The 18755-nt window shown below is 39.1% G+C and overlaps 1 protein-coding gene across 1 annotated transcript in view; it reads right to left on the bottom strand.

Moving 5' to 3' along the window:
- Nucleotides 1-798: 798 nt before the first annotated feature.
- Nucleotides 799-18755, bottom strand: part of LOC124717140 — a 295935-nt gene continuing 277978 nt past the window's right edge. Inside the window, exons 11-12 of the mRNA XM_047243888.1 lie at nt 12752-12905; nt 799-1075 (exon numbers count right to left, since the gene is read on the bottom strand). Coding sequence (XP_047099844.1) covers nt 978-1075; nt 12752-12905 — 252 coding nt within the window. The 3' untranslated portion in view covers nt 799-977. The remainder of the gene's footprint in view (nt 1076-12751; nt 12906-18755) is intronic.

Raw genomic sequence — 18755 nt, forward strand, 5'->3', positions numbered from 1 at the left:
GTGTGAAATAACTAAATGATTTAACACACTTTAATCTACTTATTACACCAGATGAATATACATAGAAACTGCAAAAAGAAGTATTACTTCTGTGACAGAATATCACATGCAACAAGTAGGATAAACCACTGTAAACCATGACTGCTGATATTTTATATTCTAAATTTTTAATGATTGCTTGATGGCTTTATGGAAATTATTGTATTAATATTTATTATTATTATTATTATTAATATTAATAATAATAAACGGTTTATTTGGGTAAAGTCCAGCTAACTTGAAAAAAGTAGTCTTTGCTTTTGTAAATGTCATAATTTTTGCCAGTCCCTTCTGTTATACTGTCTAACAGATGACCAATAATTATCTACAAAATCAAAGTCTCATGAAGTGGACAGATCTATAGAAGACAGTTAGCAGAGCTTTTGGTATAGAATTCATTTATTAATTTCAATTAAATAGAGTCAAGCATTAATCTTCAGTTTGCAACATCAAATAGTCAAAAAGTCTAATTTTTGTCCTACAAGTTACAAGTAACATAGGATGAAAATCATCATTTACTTACAAAAATTTAAATACAGTGGCAGAAATGTACATAATGAAAGTTAAAGGTGTACTTTGCCTGTCAACATTGAACACCAAATATTGACTTACGCTTTGCTAGATGCAACATTTAGGGTTATAAAACAAAAGTTCCATGGAAAACATTGCAAAATGAATTCTTGCACATTTCAATGATCTCTGGAATTATTTATGAAATTCTGTTTATGAAAATGGAAACACTTAGTTTAGTCAAGGGTATAAAAATGTTGACACTATTCGTGATAAATGTTACATCTGGATCCTACATTCATTGTCAAAACTAATAATGATAATGATAATTTTGCTTCCTTCAACATTCAGATACATCCAAAGCAATTTCGTGAGCTATGCGTTTTACTGGAGTAATGGTGATTCAACTGCCACCTCTAATCACCTCATCAAAAATTTCTGCCATATTCCACTACCCTGACAGCATCTGATTTCTTTAGTGTTCTGTAGTAGCTGTAGACAACTCGCAGGAAGTACATATCTGAAACTGGAAGAAAAAAGTGATAAATACAGAGGATGCAGGCAGGTGTTAAACAAATCAACTGTAATGGGGCATTACTGAGAAATAAACCACAAGGTCTAGATATGAGGAAATGCAAGGTTTTGTTTAGCTTGAAATACACTGCACTGTTATGCGTGAATGCAAATCATACACTGATTATGTTCTGCATATCCCATCATGAAACAGTGTATTCAGGGATACATTAAGAAAATACAAACGCTGTAAAAATATGAACTGTATGCTGCATTCATTGTGCAGCTGTGCTAAACTACATAGTGTCATTCATGTATATGATAGTTAAATTTAATCACCTGAATCAGAAATAAAACTGATGCTTTTAAGGACTTGATTTAACAATCCCACTCATTTGTAGAAGGCATGTCTAATAAACCACAGTGCACCTTCTTTAAGAAGACATAAGTTAGCTGGAACCTTTGAGGTTTCAATTTGTAATGGGAAATGACCTGGGTGGACATCTCGTCTGTTACAAATCTTTTATGTGTCACGAATATTGTCTGAAATCTATCCTCTAATAAAGAGTAAAAATATGTCACATATCCTTTATTTAACTAGACCATGGAGTGTTGATGGAAAGATTATTGACCAGTGAATCATAGGGAAGAATTGGCATCTGCAAAAGCTGGAGAATTTTAAACCAAATGTTCATCCAATAAAGTGCAATAAGAAGTTGAATTCAAAGGGACAACAAGCCATTGAAATGGTTCAAAAGGCTGTGAGCACTATGGGACTTAACATCTAAGGTCATCAGTCCCCTAGAACTCAGAAGTGCTTAAACGTAACTGACCTAAGGACACCACACACATCCATGCCCGAGGCAGGATTCGAACCTGCGACCGTAGTGGTCGCGCAGTTCCAGACCGAAGCTCCTAGAACCGCTCGGCCACACTGGCCGGCGGACAACAAGCTGTCTTTGTTGGCTATGCTGAAAATGTTGGTTTTTGCCCCTGAACAAAAACTGATTGACATATCAATATAAACTATGGAAGCAGGACAGCAAGGGAAAGATTACTTAAATACTACTGTACTTCGTGCAGTGGCGGATACATACGGTGGGCGCGCCCCCCTCCCTCTTGTGGGGCCGCCCGCATTGCCGCCCCGCCGGTCACCCCGCATGCTATTCGTTCGTTTCTTTCGTCATTCGACTCGACTGAATCGAGTTATCGAGTAGTTGTACTTTCCTATGTAGCACGCGCGTCCGCATCATCGTATGTTATACGTTTCTGCCAGGCACGTAGATAGTTAACGCATACCAACGAGAAAAGTGATATCGATACATTATTCTGTGTGGCATTTGCTCGACAAAAGTCCTGAATATTCTACCGTTTTCTTGTACAGAGAACCTTCGATACGGGGTATTCGACGAATAGGATGCTAGCTTATATTCAGAAGCAGAAATATTAAGACTGAAGAATGAGTAAGTAAAAAGTCCTATTTGTAGCAAGTGCAAGTGTGAATATTAGCCAAGAGTTGGAGTGATCAGTTGATTGTGAAGTATTAGTAATAGTAATTCACAGTAATTTCTCTGTAAAAATACACTACTGGCCATTAAAATTCCTACACCAAGAAGAAATGAAGATAATAAATGGGTATTCATTGGACAAATATAGGAAACTAGAACTGACATGTGATTACATTTTCACGCAATTTGGTTGCATAGATCCTGAGAAATCAGTAACCAGAACAACCACCTCTGGCCGTAATAACGGCCCTGATACGCCTGGGCATGGTGTCAAACAGAGCTTGGATGGCGTGTACAGGTACAGCTGCCCATGCAGCTTCAACACGATACCACAGTTCATCAAGAGTAGTGACTGGCGTATTGTGTCGAGCCAGTTGCTCGGTCACCATTGACCAGACGTTTTCAATTGGTGAGAGATCTGGAGAATGTGCTGGCCAGAGCAGCAGTCGAACATTTTCTGTATCCAGAAAGGTCCATACAGGATCTGTAACAAGCGGTCGTGCATTATCCTGCTGAGATGTAGGGTTTCTCAGGGATCGAATGAAGGGTAGAGCCACATCTCAAATGTAACGTCCACTATTCAAAGTGCCGTTAATGTAAACAAAAGGTGACCAGACGTGTAACCAATGTCACCCCATACCATCACGCTAGGTGATACGCCAGTATAGCGATGACGAATACACTCTTCCAATGTGCGTTCACAGCAACGATGTCGCCAAACACGGATGCGACCATCATGATGCTGTAAACAGAACCTGGATTCATCCGAAAAAAATGACGTTTTGTTATTCGTGCACCCATGTTCGTCGTTGAGTACACCATCACAGGCGCTCCTGTCTGTGATGCAGCGTCAAGGGTAACCGCAGCCATGGTCTCCGAGCTGATAATCCATGCTGCTGCAAACGTCGTCGAACTGTTCGTGCAGATGGTTGATGTCTTGCAAACGTCCCCATCTGTTGACTAAGGGATCGAGACGTGGCTGTACGATCCGTTACAGCCATGCGCTTAAGATGTCTGTCATCTCGACTGCTAGTGATACGAGGCCGTTGGGATCCAGCACGGCGTTCCGTATTACCCTCCTGAACTCACCGATTCCATATTCTGCTAACAGTCATTGGATCTCGACCAACGCGAGCAGAAATGACGCTGTACGATAAACCGCAGTCGCGATAGGCTACAACCCGACCTTTATCAAAGTCGAAAACGTGATGGTAGGCATTTCTTCTCCTTACACGAGGCATCACAACAACGTTTCACCAGGCAACGCCGGTCAACTGCTGTTTGAGTTTGAGAAATCGGTTGGAAATTTTCCTCATGTCAGCACATTGTAGGTGTCGCCACCGGCGCCAACCTTGTTTGAATGCCTTGAAAAGCTAATCATTTGCGTATCACAGCATCTTCTTCCTGTTGGTTAAATTTCGTGTCTGTAGCACGTCATCTTCGTGGTGTAGCAATTATAATGGCCAGTAGTGTATTTTCTCATCCTAGCTCGTAATACGAGTTAGGCGTGGGAAACTATTGATGAGTATATCTCCGGTAATGGTGACTTTCGAGAAGATTCCTAAAAGCGCATTGTTACTATGTAGGTCCTCTATCGAATGCGCAAGAAAGAAATAGAATGGAAAATAAACGTTCCACACACATAAAGTGCCGGGTGACATCATCATTTTATTACGTTAAAAGTAAAAGTAGTTCAAGATAGCTTTAGCGTCCTCTCCTTGAGGCTTTTCTTTATCCACCACTGATTCTGCATCATACATACATGTTCTATTTGTGCATATATTGATGGAGATGGCTCCACAGAAACTGAGCAGAGGAGCATATAGCAAGAGCTATGTTTACCCAGGCCATGGCGCCATTAGTTACGCTGTTATGTATGACTATTACTCGTGGGGCATCCTCTCAGAAAACATTTATTATTTGCAATACATCTCTTTATTCTACTGACTATGTTGAATAATGCCCAATCATTAAATAACACCTTATTGGTGCTGATTTGTACAGCGAATAGATAATACACTGAGTTAACATGACTCAATCTCGATTATTTTTGTTATAAAAAACAATATACGAGTAAAATTGAAGCGCAGTTTGTGGAAATATATAGATATGAAAGTCAGTCTCCTGAGAAGATGTGTTTCCTCGTTACTACGCAGTTATTGGTTATCTCCCATTCTACGATTGCACAAACTCTTCCATCCACCGTCAATACAGAGTTCCTACATATCTTTTTCCTTGATGTTCATGCTGTGCACTTTTATTAACATGTTGGTATAATTTGGAGTGATATGTTTCAGCATCATGTACCATTTATTCTACATGATGTTTTCACTTCTCACTCTGTCTGTGTATTGTTTATTTTGTTTTCATCATTTTAGCATAGAAGACTACGGTCACTGTGATATAAAACAGCCGATTTTGATAAACCTTGTGCAATCTGATTTATATTTCTTTTTTCATCTATTTATCAAAGTTCCTTTACAATATACGTTATTTCCATTAACTTGGTCAGATTCTTCTCTAGGTCTTTTTGCTTTGTCACTTGTGAAATATGGCTATCCAAATTCATAGTGTTTTACCTAACGTGTTACCTCATTTTGGTTTGAAATTTTTACTACTGACAAATTTTTCTTAGTCACAGCCATTGCATCTGCTTCAGTCTGTCTCCCATACTCTACTTTTAGAGAACTTTTGAAAGTATATATGTGTATATCTGTAAATTATATTTGCTTTCAGCCAGTACTATCTGGTTTTTCTGCAAATATTAATGTTCTCAGCAATGTGTTTTTGTAACAGTGTGGTGCAGATGGCTTTGTTTCTAGCCATTTAAGACTATTTGGTCCACACGCAGATAAAAGTAATATAAGTCACACAGACCTCATACTTGTATAACAGGCGAACATCACCAACTTGACCTTATATTTTAAAGAGAAAAAAGAACACGAGCAACATGTCAGCCACAACAACCAGTTCCACAGGAAAATTTTGCCCGAATTCCGATAGTACGCATTTATGACCTTCTGAAAGCACAACCGTTAAGCATTGGCATGGATCGGTTGCTTGTCACTCGCTCCAACCCACTGCAGCCATAAAAAGCCCAGGTGCGAAGTACTGTAAAGTAGGGCGAGTAAGATGTCTGTGTTCGTAATGTAGGCGAGCCAGGAAGCTATACTGCTTTGTTCATTGTGTCAAAGAGCGCAGTTTCCAACTGGTAGTTGGTACCAGAGATCTTTTTGCTTTGAATACTTTTATGTTGCGACCTTCGACCAGAAATATAATAGACTGGTCCTGACGTCATTTTCGTGGCTCCAACATCTCTGGGCTAAAGTCACGTGAATGTTGGCAAAACATGGTTGTTTCGTCTTGCGCTTATGGCTGTACTCAGCGTTTTGTCGGGGGAAATGGCATTACATTTCACGTGTGTTTCTGTGATAGTGCAGATGCGTTTATTGAAATCTTCTGAAGTGACTTTTATATGTTTTTTTACACTTGAAATAGAGTATCACGTAAATTAAAGTGTTGAAAGTGATGCCTGTAAAGTCAGACTTATATTACATTTTGGAAAGTATCTGTGATAATTCGGTTACAGAAGTAAGTATAACTGTTTCTCGTTCCTACGCATAGGTTCACTAAGGATGAATACCGAAGGCAGTTTGGATACAGGCCCTGAAACGGGAAAGCTTTAAGCCCTCTGCACATACGCGCCTTTTTGTATATACAAGTGAGATTATAATAAGGCAAGAGCACCTATAGTCGACACATGAAGAGAATTTTTTTCTACCTTCTAATACTATTAAATAAATGTAGGCTCCAAAATTATTTTCTGAAACTTCAAAGTCTCACCTTTCATCTAAAATATCATTTTTTTAAAACTGTTAGTTTAAACTTTTGTGAAAATAGTAGGAACTGAACCTTTGAAGTGCACCTAAAATTGATACCCTAAAATGGACCTGCTCCTAAAGTCGACAATTTTGGCACCTATAGTTGACATAATTCCCATATCCCATTTTCTCATTAGTGACTAGAGCTAAAAACGCGGCGAATCCAATATTTAAAGTTTTGACACGAGCCCACTCTTACTGTTTAAAAGAATTTTAACGACATTTTACTTTAATTGATAGTTTATAGTAATTTCGTCCCGCTGCCCACCAGAGGGGCGTTCGATGTATTTGTTAGATTTTATAAATGGTACTGTGAACAAATCAAGGTCAAATGTAGTTCTGACGTAATTTTTCGCAAATAAAAAAGTAACTTTTGTTGGAAGCGTTTGGCAGTCAACTGAGAAATGTGGGAAAAATACGATACAAACATAGGATGGCAGACCGCTGATTTTAAATCCCGCCACGTTTTGCCAACAGTCACGTGGTTTATGTTGGAGCCACACCAGCCCTATAGCTTCTGCACAGCAAGGCCAGTCTACTAGTATCTATGGTCGAAGGTTGCGACCCACGGATGCAATGCAGATTAATGAAATGAAACGAACAGGTGTGTCATGAAAGAAATAGCTTAGCACTATATAGTTATTAACGTTCCTCTTGTGCATTATTTTCTTTGGACTGAAACGCCGACACTGTTAAAGTGAAGTAGTTGCATGATTTTTCAACGTGATTAGTGTGATTAAAATGTAAATGGAACATTATTAACTCCATTTCAGAATAAGTCTTCCGTTGGTTAGATTTATAAATTTTGATTTCTGTGAGCGTGAGATTGAAATGTTACGTACTCTTTTCATGTGTGAAAGAAACAATGTGTTCTCGAACAAGGTTTCAAAAAACGTTCAGGATGCATGGTGCCGCCCTTGTCAGTTTCCCTCACGTTCAACATTCCACGAATGGCAGGGTTCTGGTCTTCGCTGTGCCGTACAGTAATTGGTGCCGGCTGCTGTGGCCGAGCGGTTCTATGCGCTTCAGTCCGGGATAGCGCGACTGCTACCGGTCGCAGGTTCGAATCCTGCCTCGGGCATGGACTTGTGCGATGTCCTTAAATTAGTTAGGTTTAAGTAGTTCTAAGTTCTAGCGGACTGATGACCTCAGATGTTAAGTCCCATAGTGCTCAGAGCCGTTTCAACCATTTTGATGTAATTGGTGCTTTGGCATTAGACAGCTGCAGTGGAGCAGAGTGAATGACAGACAAATGGTGTGCGCGCAAAGTTTAAAAACTGTACATGTAGATGGTCATAACTGCCAACAGTGAGAATTATGGCCAAATTTGCGTACAGCATCGATTGCTGGATCAGTTCTGTGTATTATCCAATGAAACATTATTTAAAATTGTAGCATAGAGTTCGGAGAGGAAAGTAGCTATTATGACAGCTCTTCGCATCACTACAAGCACTAGGTCTCACTATTCCGAAAATTTTAACCTCTATGTTAGTCTCACAATCATAGTAAAAAATTAGAGACTTTTCGAAAGAATCTATATATCACTGTGTCAAAAATGAAGTTTTGTTGTTTGACTGTGCACACGGGTAAAATAATTATAGTTACTACAGGGAGAAATGGAGAAGTGTTTATATGAGGAGTAGGATGACGGATTGATGCACTACTTCTAGATCAGCCAAGTGCACAGATTCAGTGAGGGACATGTGTGGTGAACAAATTGAATCATACTAATTGAGAAATAATGTTTCAGAATGATGCAAAGTAACACCGCTACAAAATTCACTTCAGAAAAAAATGGTTCAAATGGCTCTGAGCGTTATGGGAGTTAACTTCTGAGGTCATCAGTCCCCTAGAACTTAGAACTAGTTAAACCTAACTAAGAGCAACACACACATCCATGCCCGAGGAAGGATTCGAACCTGCGACCACAGCGGTCGGGCGGTTCCAGCCTGTAGCGCCTAGAACCGCTCGTCCACTCCGGCCGGCTTCACTTCAGAGTATAAGAATCCATATGTATAATAAAAACGATGGTACGTATATATGTACAGGCATCCATAATTAAAGTTCCATTTTCAAAACGCTATAGGAACAGAGCCGCGGCTCAGAAGGACATCAATTTTGAACAGCATATTATTGACACACGAGGAAAAGTCATGGAACAAAAAACAATTTAACGAAAATTTTAACCATAAATGGCGCTGTAAGCGTCTTAACATAGATGTGGTAGGCTACAAATGCCAGATGAATCGTAATGCAATGGCGACGATTTGAGTTGCACGTTAAATCATCCGTGCCGTTCAATGTCCATGACTGCACAAGTTCGGCAGTCAGCGTTTGTGTCACTGTTAGCTGCGTAGGCCTATCCACCACGGCAAGGTCGTACAACATCGGATGGGAAGACCAGTTCTAATTGTACTGAGGCCAAAGACCGATTAAAATGAAAATGACACAGTTTTAAATTGTCTTGTGGCCAAACAACCGCATAAAAAGCAAAATGGCATCGGTTTCTGTCGATAGACTGGTGCAAAACGTCTTCAGTATACGGTCCACTGTTTTCTTCCACAAACTGAAATGGAGAAACAACACATTTCACAACAAATCAGAATGTCTCGGTGGTCACGTTCAGAACGCATTGTGCAATATGTGCCTTCAATTCAGGTTCGTTTTAATTTGAGCACTGAACACATCTTTTAGATAACCCAACAGCCAGAATCCACACAGATTAAGACCACGTGATCTGGTGGCCAGGCTGTAGGAAAATGACAGCTTATAATTCTCGCATTTCAGAAACGCCCCTGCAGCACCCACTTCACTGGCCTCCAATGCACGGAATGACTCTCGCAGCCTTTACCAATAACAGTAGATGTAACAGGATCCGCAGAACTCATCTCTTCGAAAAAATACGGCCCCACGATAAACGATGCTGTCAACCCGCACTACACGGTCACCTTTGCAGGATTAAGTGGTACCGGTTCATGTGCCTGCGTATTTTCCATTGCCCGTATTCTGGAATCCTTGGAGATGGAAATGGGCTCTTTCTGTCCACAGAATGTTCGTCTAATCATTGTCCACTTCTATGCAAGCAAGAAAACCCAGAGCGAATGTTTGTCCATCTAGCAGGTCAGCAGGAAGCAACTCCTGAACATGGGTAATTTTGTACGGATAGCAATGCAGGATGTTTCACAGGGTTTTATGCACCATGCTCACAGGCATGTCCTACATTCGGACAATTCCACGTGCACTGCATGTTTCCACATCACCGCTCGACTTCTCTTGCAACGCTATGGCAACATCGCCAACTGACCTTGGATGAGTTGCTTTCCTCCCTCTGCACTTCAAAAGGACCTGTCTTTTTAGAATTTTGTAATAATTTTCCCCAGGCCCTTGGTAGACATTGGATCAATGACTTTTTTCATAGTCTTGAGTGTCTGGAACTTCTGCAGGTCTTGTACAAGAACTTTACCAGAAGCGTACAATCCTTCATAGAGACGGTCATGTTTGGTGTCTTGCACGCAAACTGAGCAACGGGCACGTGCCGTGTGTCTGTTGGTGTGCATATTCTGACGCTTACAGCGCCATCTACTGGTCGAATTTTCGTTAAACGTTTTTGCACCATGACATTTCCACCTGCGTGAATAATATGCTGTTCAAATTTGACATTCTCAGCAATGGTTGTCATTCTACAGCGTTTTGAAACTGAAACTTTAATTTTGGATACTCTACATGTATGTATGTTCCACATTTCTTCCTAAAATACTGGATGAATTTAAACCAAACTTGTTACACAGATCACTTACAGTTTGGAAAGAAATACTGTGGGGATAGGAACCACCTACCTATCAAAGAGCTGGGAATGAAAAAGTATTGTAGCTCATTACACACAAATACCCATACTCTGGTCATCTAGTATTTGAGAATAAGAGCACTTAAGACACTTGCAACAAACTTTATTTCAAACCTTTACAAAACTGCTTACAGCCAGTGACCCCACAAGAGGATGAAATTAAAAAGTTTGTTGCTTACTGCATTTTCGCTGTTCATTGGTGGCCAACCCCTTTTTTCCATTGATGAATTTCTCAGTAGAACCAATTGATTTATATATATATATATATATATATATATATATATATATATATATATATATATATATATATATAAGTACAATATAACTTCTGCACCATTTCAGTGCAGTAATGTGTTCCTTGTAAATAAGTATTGTAGTAGTTGTATTACATGTTTATTACCTTATAAATACATAAATAAATAAACTTTCTTTTATTTTAAATTCAGTGCATTCGTAGTTGTAAAATGATTCTTTCATATAGTGCTCATTAAAAAATGACGATCATTCCACTTGGGACCTGTGGAATAGTACATTAGCTTATTTGTCTGAATCGTATATATTTGCCATGTATTGTTGTTCTTCTGACATGTTCTACATCCTGGAGGACGTCCTCACTACAGATCAATTGGAATGAAAGTAAATCTAATCTAATCTAATGAAACGTTTCAGTTTATTACTTCTTTACTACTCACTGTATTTCTGACACATTATGCAGACAGTATTCACATACATCACTCAATGCACCAGAAACGTTATATCATTGTACGACAAATAGTTCAGCAAATATGACGTAATAAACACTGAGATGCGTTGAAAACTGCAGCATCATGCAAGACGTTTAAATTTGTGATGTCATGACTACTAACTCCATTTGCAACACTTTTTGCAGACAGTATCTACATCTGCCGCTGAGTGTATGGACAAAAATATATCACTGTACGACATGTAGTTCAGGAGATACGACGTCAAATACAGAGGTGCTGAAAAACTGCATGACATTTTAATTTATTACTCCTTTACTACTAACTTAATTCGCAACACATTTCGGAGGTGGTATCCACACGTGTCGCTGAAGGTACGTACAAAAATGTGTCGCCGTATGACCCATACTTTATGAGATATGACACCAAGTACCAAGATGTGTGGAACTGTGGCACAATGTACGGCATTTTAATTTATTACATCTTTACTACTACTTGTATTTGCAACACATTTCACAGACAGTATTTACATATGCCGTTGAATGACCCTAGAAAAACGTACCATTGTATGAGATAGTTCAGGACAAATGATATCATAAAGTCTGAAATGCGTTAAAAGCTGCATACATCATGTATGGCTTTTTAATTTGTTACTTCTTTACTACTAATTCTTTTCACAATACATTTAGCAGACAGTAGTCCCATATACAAATGGATGTATGTGAAAAATTATGTCATTTTTCAGCACATAGTTCAGGAATACAACGTCATAAACATGGAACTGTGTGAAAATGAAACAGCAGGGTGCAGTTCGCTAAAAGACAGGTCAGATAGGTGTACCAATATGTGTAAAATATGTCAGATATATGTTATATACATTTGACATGTGCGTACTCGGGCAAAACTAACCACTGATCGATTTCATCTAAATTTGGTACACTTAATCGTTACAATCCGGAAGTGAATACTGTTGGGGGTAAGAGCAACTGACCCCCAGTTGGGTTGAGCCTGATAATGTGGAGAGAGAAGGGGAAGGAGGAGACAGACAGATAGTGAAGGGAAAGGAGGAGAATGGCAAAGATAAGGGAGGAAGAGAAGGACAGAGACAAGGGACAGTAAAAAGGACAAAGGAAAGATGAGGAGTGGAAGAGTGAGGGGTTAAGACGAGATGGACATAGGAGGAAAGAGAAGGAGATGTACAAGGGGAGGGGGGAGGAGCACATGGATAGAGAGAGGGGAGAAGATGGACAGAGATCGGGGGGAAGAGTATATTGAAAAGGGAAGGCCAGGGGAGATGGGTTTACAGGAGGGTGGAGGAGGTGAATGGAGGGGAGGAGGAGGAGGAGGAGGAGATGAACAGAGGGGATAGGAGTAGATGAACAGAGGGATAGGGGCAGATTGACAAGAGAGAGAGGGAGGAGGGGTAGGACAGAGAGGAGGGATGGAATATGCAGACAGAGGGGGTGAGGGATGTGGACAGAGACGAGATCATGGAGGAGATGGACAGTGTGTGGGTGAAGAAGGAGATGGACTAATAGAAGATTGGAATAAATACATATTTGGGCAAAGCCAGATCCTCAGCTACTTAAGAAATAAGATGTGCTTAAATAAAAAGACTGAAATAGTTTTATGTGCGTTGTGAAAGTGGATTATTTGGACATCCACATTACTGAAGGTAATAATTAAAGATGAATATTAGTTAGTGTAATGACAGTTGAGCGACTTCTAAACTAGTCTGTATAATAGTATACTTACACAAGTAGATGCCAGCGGAAAAAGATATAGTAAGGCCATCAAAAGGAAGTTCATACCAAAAATCAGCAGCCCATGCAATAACGCCTACTACAGCCAATAATACATCCACCAGGACTTGAATAATCATCCATGGTAAAAACAAGACAGTCTTGTCCTGAAATATATAAAAAGAAGCTGACATTAAGGGTACAGAATTGTCTCTTTAATTTAATATCCGTTATGGTGGCAGCACTATGTATATGTCATCATGAAAAGAAAATTCTCTGAGATACATTGATAAAAAAAGAATCATTTCCACAAAACGTAAAAGATGTGCTTCTTACCAAAATCAGATACTCTACGTATGATGGTTATGCTGCTTCTGGCTGCTTCTGGCGTTCTCTCCCCTCATCAATGATTTGTGGTCCCCATCCCACCATTACCAACCCCATCCCCATTCCCCCTCCCTCTCTCACATTCCTACAGTCGAATTATCTTACATATAAGTAAAATATTACATTCTGATCAGGGGATAATCTGCAGATCGTAATATTTTAAGAAATACTTCAGAGCGAAGATCACATTGAAATATTTACTCTAAGCTGACGACCAGTTACAAAATATCTTTGCTATCACATTTAGATCTGCATTATGACAGCCAAACATTGCATTTGTAAATTTATTTTCTATGCACGTAGTAATGAAATATGTAATTATAATGTTTTACATATACGTAACAACTTAGGCAGCTAGGTGGATGCCTTGCAGCAGATGTTATTTTTTGAATTTACATTACATAAATTATACAATTCGCTTATCAGAGATCTGTACAGTAACTAAAGTAATCCAAATCTGAAGCTAAAGCAAATTTCAGACATTTTATACAGACTGTACTGTAGTAACAGCTGCTAATATATAAGCCTTCATGAAGGAGCAATATCGTCATTTAAGTAATAAACTCCTAAGATTTTTTTTAATTTGCTACATATAAGTCATATCTATTAACTGAAAAGCAATCCATCCAAAGTTTTTTTTTAATTTTTTACTTTTAAATTTTATTGTCACTGTACATTGCAAGTTCTGTATGAAATAATTCTTTGAAAAATTGCTCGAGACGAGCTTGTGTGTGATGACATGTAATTGGCAAAAGTTGGATGGCAATACGATTGTAAATAATATTTTTATTAATGACATGCTAATTGGTTGACATCTACCTGATGGTAGAGCTTACATTTCCAAACTATTTAAATTTTTAACATTGTCAAAATACATTGCATAATTTTGAAAAATATATTGTATGTTATCTGCATCTAAACCATCTATTTATGTATTTCATTTCTACTTGCATAGGCAATATCTTTACAAATGCAATGTGTGTCTATGTTATAATGTGTATCTGAAGATGACAGCAAAGTACTTTTGAAACTGGTCATGAAGTCAAAATAGATATTTTAACTCAGTCTTGGTTCTGAGGTATTTCTTCAGATATTATCCATAAATGGTGGTCTATTATCCCTTTGGGATGGATAGATAAAAATCTTTATTTATTACATTTATCCTTATTTCTGATTTATTCTTGATAATTTCTTAAACAATCAGTCTAATCTATTATCCTTAATGTGATAATTTATTAAAAAGTATGGCTGAGATGGATGCCACTACTCCACCGCTCTTATCCTTATTATTGACTTGTTGTTTTGTTGTTGTGGTCTTCAGTCCTGAAACTGGTTTGATGCAGCTCTCCATGCTACTTTATCCTGTGCAAGCTTCTTCATCTCCCAGTACTTATTGCAACCTACATCCTTCTGAATCTGCTTAGTGTATTCATCTCTTGGTCTCCCTCTAAGATTTTTACCCTCCACGCTGCCCTCCAATTCTAAATTTGTGATCCCTTGATGCCTCAGAATATGCCCTACCAACCGGTCCCTTCTTCTTGTCAAGTTGTGCCACAAACTCCTTCTCCCCAATCCTATTCAACACCTCCTCATTAGTTATGTGATCTACCCATCTAATCTTCAACATTCTTCTGTAGCACCACATTTCGAAAGCTTCTATTCTCTTCTTGTCCAAACTATTTATCGTCCATGTTTCACTTCAGTACATGGCTACACTCCATACAAATACTTTCAGAAACGACTGCCTGAAACTTAGATCTATACTCGATGTTAACAAATTTCTCTTCTTCAGAAACGCTTTCCTTGCCATTGTCAGTCTACGTTTTATATCATCTATACTTCGACCATCATCAGTTATTTTGCTCCCCAAATAGCAAAACTCCTTTACTACTTTAAATGTCTCATTTCCTAATCTAATTCCCTCGGCATCACCTGACGTAATTCGACTACATTCCATTATCCTCGTTTCGCTTTTGTTTTATGTTCATCTTATATCCTCCTTTCAAGACATTGTCCATTCCGTTCAACTGCTCTTCCAAGTCCTTTGCAGTCTCTGACAGAATTACAGTGTCATCGGCGAACCTCAAAGTTTTTATTTCTTCTCCATGAATTTTAATACCTACACCGAATTTTTCTTTTGTTTCCTTTACTGCTTGCTCAATATACATATTGAATAACATCGGGGAGAGACTACAACCCTGTCTCACTCCCTTCCCAACCACTGCTTTCCTTTCATGCCCCTCGATTCTTATAACTGCCATCTGGTTTCCGTACAAATTGTAAATAGCCTTTCGCTCCCTGTATTTTACCCCTGCCGCCTTCAGAATTTGAAAGAGAGTATTCCAGTCAACATTGTCAAAAGCTTTCTCTACGTCTACAAATGCTAGAAACGTAGGTTTGCCTTTTCTTAATCTAGCTTCTAAAGTAAGTCGTAGGTCAGTATTGCCTCACGTGTTCCCATATTTCTACGGAATCCTAGCTGATCTTCCCCAAGGTCGGCTTCTACCAGTTTTTCTATTCTTCTGAAAAGGATTCGCGTTAGTATTTTGCATCCGTTACTTATTAAACTGATAGTTCGGTAATTTTCACATCTGTCAGCACCTGCTTTCTTTGGGATTGGAATTATTATATTCTTCTTGAAGTCTGAGGGTATTTCGCCTGTCTCATGCATCTTGCTCACCAGATGGTGGAGTTTTGTCAGGAATGGCTCTCCCAAGGCCGTCAGTAATTCTAATGAAATGTTGTCTACTCCCAGGGCCTTGTTTCGACTCTGGTCTTTCAGTGCTCTGTCAAACTCTTCACGCAGTATCGTATCTCCCATTTCATCTTCATCTACATCCTCTTCCATTTCCATAACATTGTCCTCATGTACATCGCCCTTGTATAGACCCTCTATATACTCCTTCCACATTTCTGCTTTCCCTTCTGTGCTTAGAACTGGGTTTCCATCTGAGCTCTTGATATTCATGGAAGTGATTCTCTTTTCTCCAAAGGTCTCTTTAATTTTCCTATAGGCAGCATATATCTTACCCCTAGTGAGATAAGCCTCTACATCCTTACATTTGTCCTCTAGCCATGCCTGCTTAGCCATTTTGCACTGCCTGTCGATCTCATTTTTGAGATGTTTGTATTCCTTTTTACTTGCTTCATTTACTGCATTTTTATATATATTTCAGATGTGGCCGTATATCTATTCAATGTAGGCCATACTATATTAATTCACGTGGCAAATGCCCTTCAAATTAAAATCGGTGATGAAATGTGGCGATTCTGTGAAGACAGAGACGCCAATGGCGATGTGCTCAGCGAAGAAAAGGGCTTTCGAGAGGAAAATAAGGACTTATCAGGCCAAAGTAGAAGAAGGCGGCCATCCACCAGCCGCGACGATAGTTATTACATACCAGGCGTCTATGATATCCCGTACGTTTCAAGCTTTGTCCTCTTTTTTTATATAATTAATGTACTTGTCAAACTTAAAACGCGTTTTTTTCGGCATGGCGTAGTCGCCCACGCTACAATTTCCATTCCATTATGTAGAGGATACGATATTTTGTCCTGTTTCTGTGTATGTATAGATGTTATTCTCTTAAACGTGGGAAGTTATTATACAATGCATATTTACAAGAGGATGTACTCCTAATGGAACAGTTGGAAAATTGTATATAACAGTCTAATATGACTCTGACCACAATCTACTGGTTATGAACTGTAGATTAAAACTGAAGAAACTGCAAAAAGGTGGGAATTTATGGAGGTGGGACCTGGATAAACTGACTAAACCAGAGGTTGTACAGACTTCCAGGAAGAGCATAAGTCAACAACTCACAGGAATGGGGGAAATAAATACAGCAGAAGAAGAATGGGTAGCTTTGAGAGATGAAGTTGTGAAAGCAGCAGAGGATCTAGTAGCAAAAAAGACGAGGACTAGTAGAAATCCTTGGGTAACAGAAGAAATATTGAATTTAATTGATGAAAGGAGAATATATAAAAATGCAGTAAATGAAGCAAGCAAAAAGGAATACAAACATCTCAAAAATGAGATCGACAGGAAGTGCAAAATGGCTAAGCAGGCATGGCTAGAGGACAAATGTAAGGATGTAGAGGCTTATCTCACTAGGGGTAAGATATATGCTGCCTACAGGAAAATTAAAGAGACCTTTGGAGAAAAGAGAACCACTTCCATGAATATCAAGAGCTCAGATGGAAACCCAGTTCTAAGGAAAGAAGGGAAAGCAGAAATGTGTAAGGAGTATATAGAGGGTCTATACAAGTGCGATGTACATGAGGACAATGTTATGGAAATGGAAGAGGATGTAGATGAAGATGAAATGGGAGATACGATACTGCGTGAAGAGTTTGACAGAGCACTGAAAGACCAGAGTCGAAACAAGGCCCTCGGAGTAGACAACATTCCATTAGAACTACTGACGGCCTTGGGAGAGCCATTCCTGACAAAACTCCACCATCTGGTGAGCAAGATGCATGAGACAGGCGAAATACCCTCAGACTTCAAGAAGAATATAATAATCCCAATCCCAAAGAAAGCAGGTGCTGACAGATGTGAAAATAACCTAACTATTAGTTTAATAAGTCACAGCTGCAAAAGAATAACGCGAATTCTTTACAGACGAATGGAGAAACTGGTAGAAGTCGACCTCGGGGAAGATCAGTTTGGATTCTGTAGAAATGTTGGAATCGTGAGGCAATACTGACCTTACGACTTATCTTAGAAGAAAGATTAAGGAAAGGCAAACCTACGTTTCTAGCATTTGTAGACTTAGAGAAAGCTTTTGACAATGTTGACTGGAATACTCTCAAATTCTGAAGGCGGCAGGGGGAAAATACAGGGAGCGAAAGGATATTTACAATTTGTACGGAAACCAGGTGGCAGTTATAAGAATCGAGGGGCATGAAAGGGAAGCAGTGGTTGGGAAGGGAGTGAGACAGGGTTGTAGTCTCTCCCCGATGTTATTCAATATGTATATTGAGGAAGCAGTAAAGGAAACAAAAGAAAAATTCGGTGTAGGTATTAAAATTCATGGAGAAGAAATAAAAACTTTGAGGTTCGCCGATGACATTGTAATTCTGTCAGAGACTGCAAAGGACTTGGAAGAGCAGTTGAACGGAATGGACAATGTCTTGAAAGGAGGATATAAGATGAACATCAACAAAAGCGAAACGAGGATAATGGAATGTAGTCGTATTGCGTCAGGTGATGCCGAGGGAATTAGATTAGGAAATGAGACACTTAAAGTAGTAAAGGAGTTTTGCTATTTGGGGAGCAAAATAACTGATGATGGTCGAAGTATAGATGATATAAAATGTAGACTGGCAATGGCAAGTAAAGCGTTTCTGAAGAAGAAAAATTTGTTAACATCGAGTATAGATTTAAGTGTCAGGAAGTCGTTTCTGAAAGTATTTGTATGGTGTGTAGCCATGTATGGAAGTGAAACATGGACGATAACCAGTTTGAACAAGAAGAGAATAGAAGCTTTCGAAATGTGGTGCTACAGAAGAATGCTGAAGCTAAGGTGGGTAGATCACGTAACTAATGAGGAGGTATTGAATAGGATTGGGTAGAAGAGAAGTTTGTGGCACAACTTGACTAGAAGAAGGGACAGGTTGGTAGG

Source organism: Schistocerca piceifrons, chromosome 9 (assembly GCF_021461385.2).
Source record: "Schistocerca piceifrons isolate TAMUIC-IGC-003096 chromosome 9, iqSchPice1.1, whole genome shotgun sequence".
In the NCBI taxonomy this organism is placed as follows: domain Eukaryota; kingdom Metazoa; phylum Arthropoda; class Insecta; order Orthoptera; family Acrididae; genus Schistocerca; species Schistocerca piceifrons.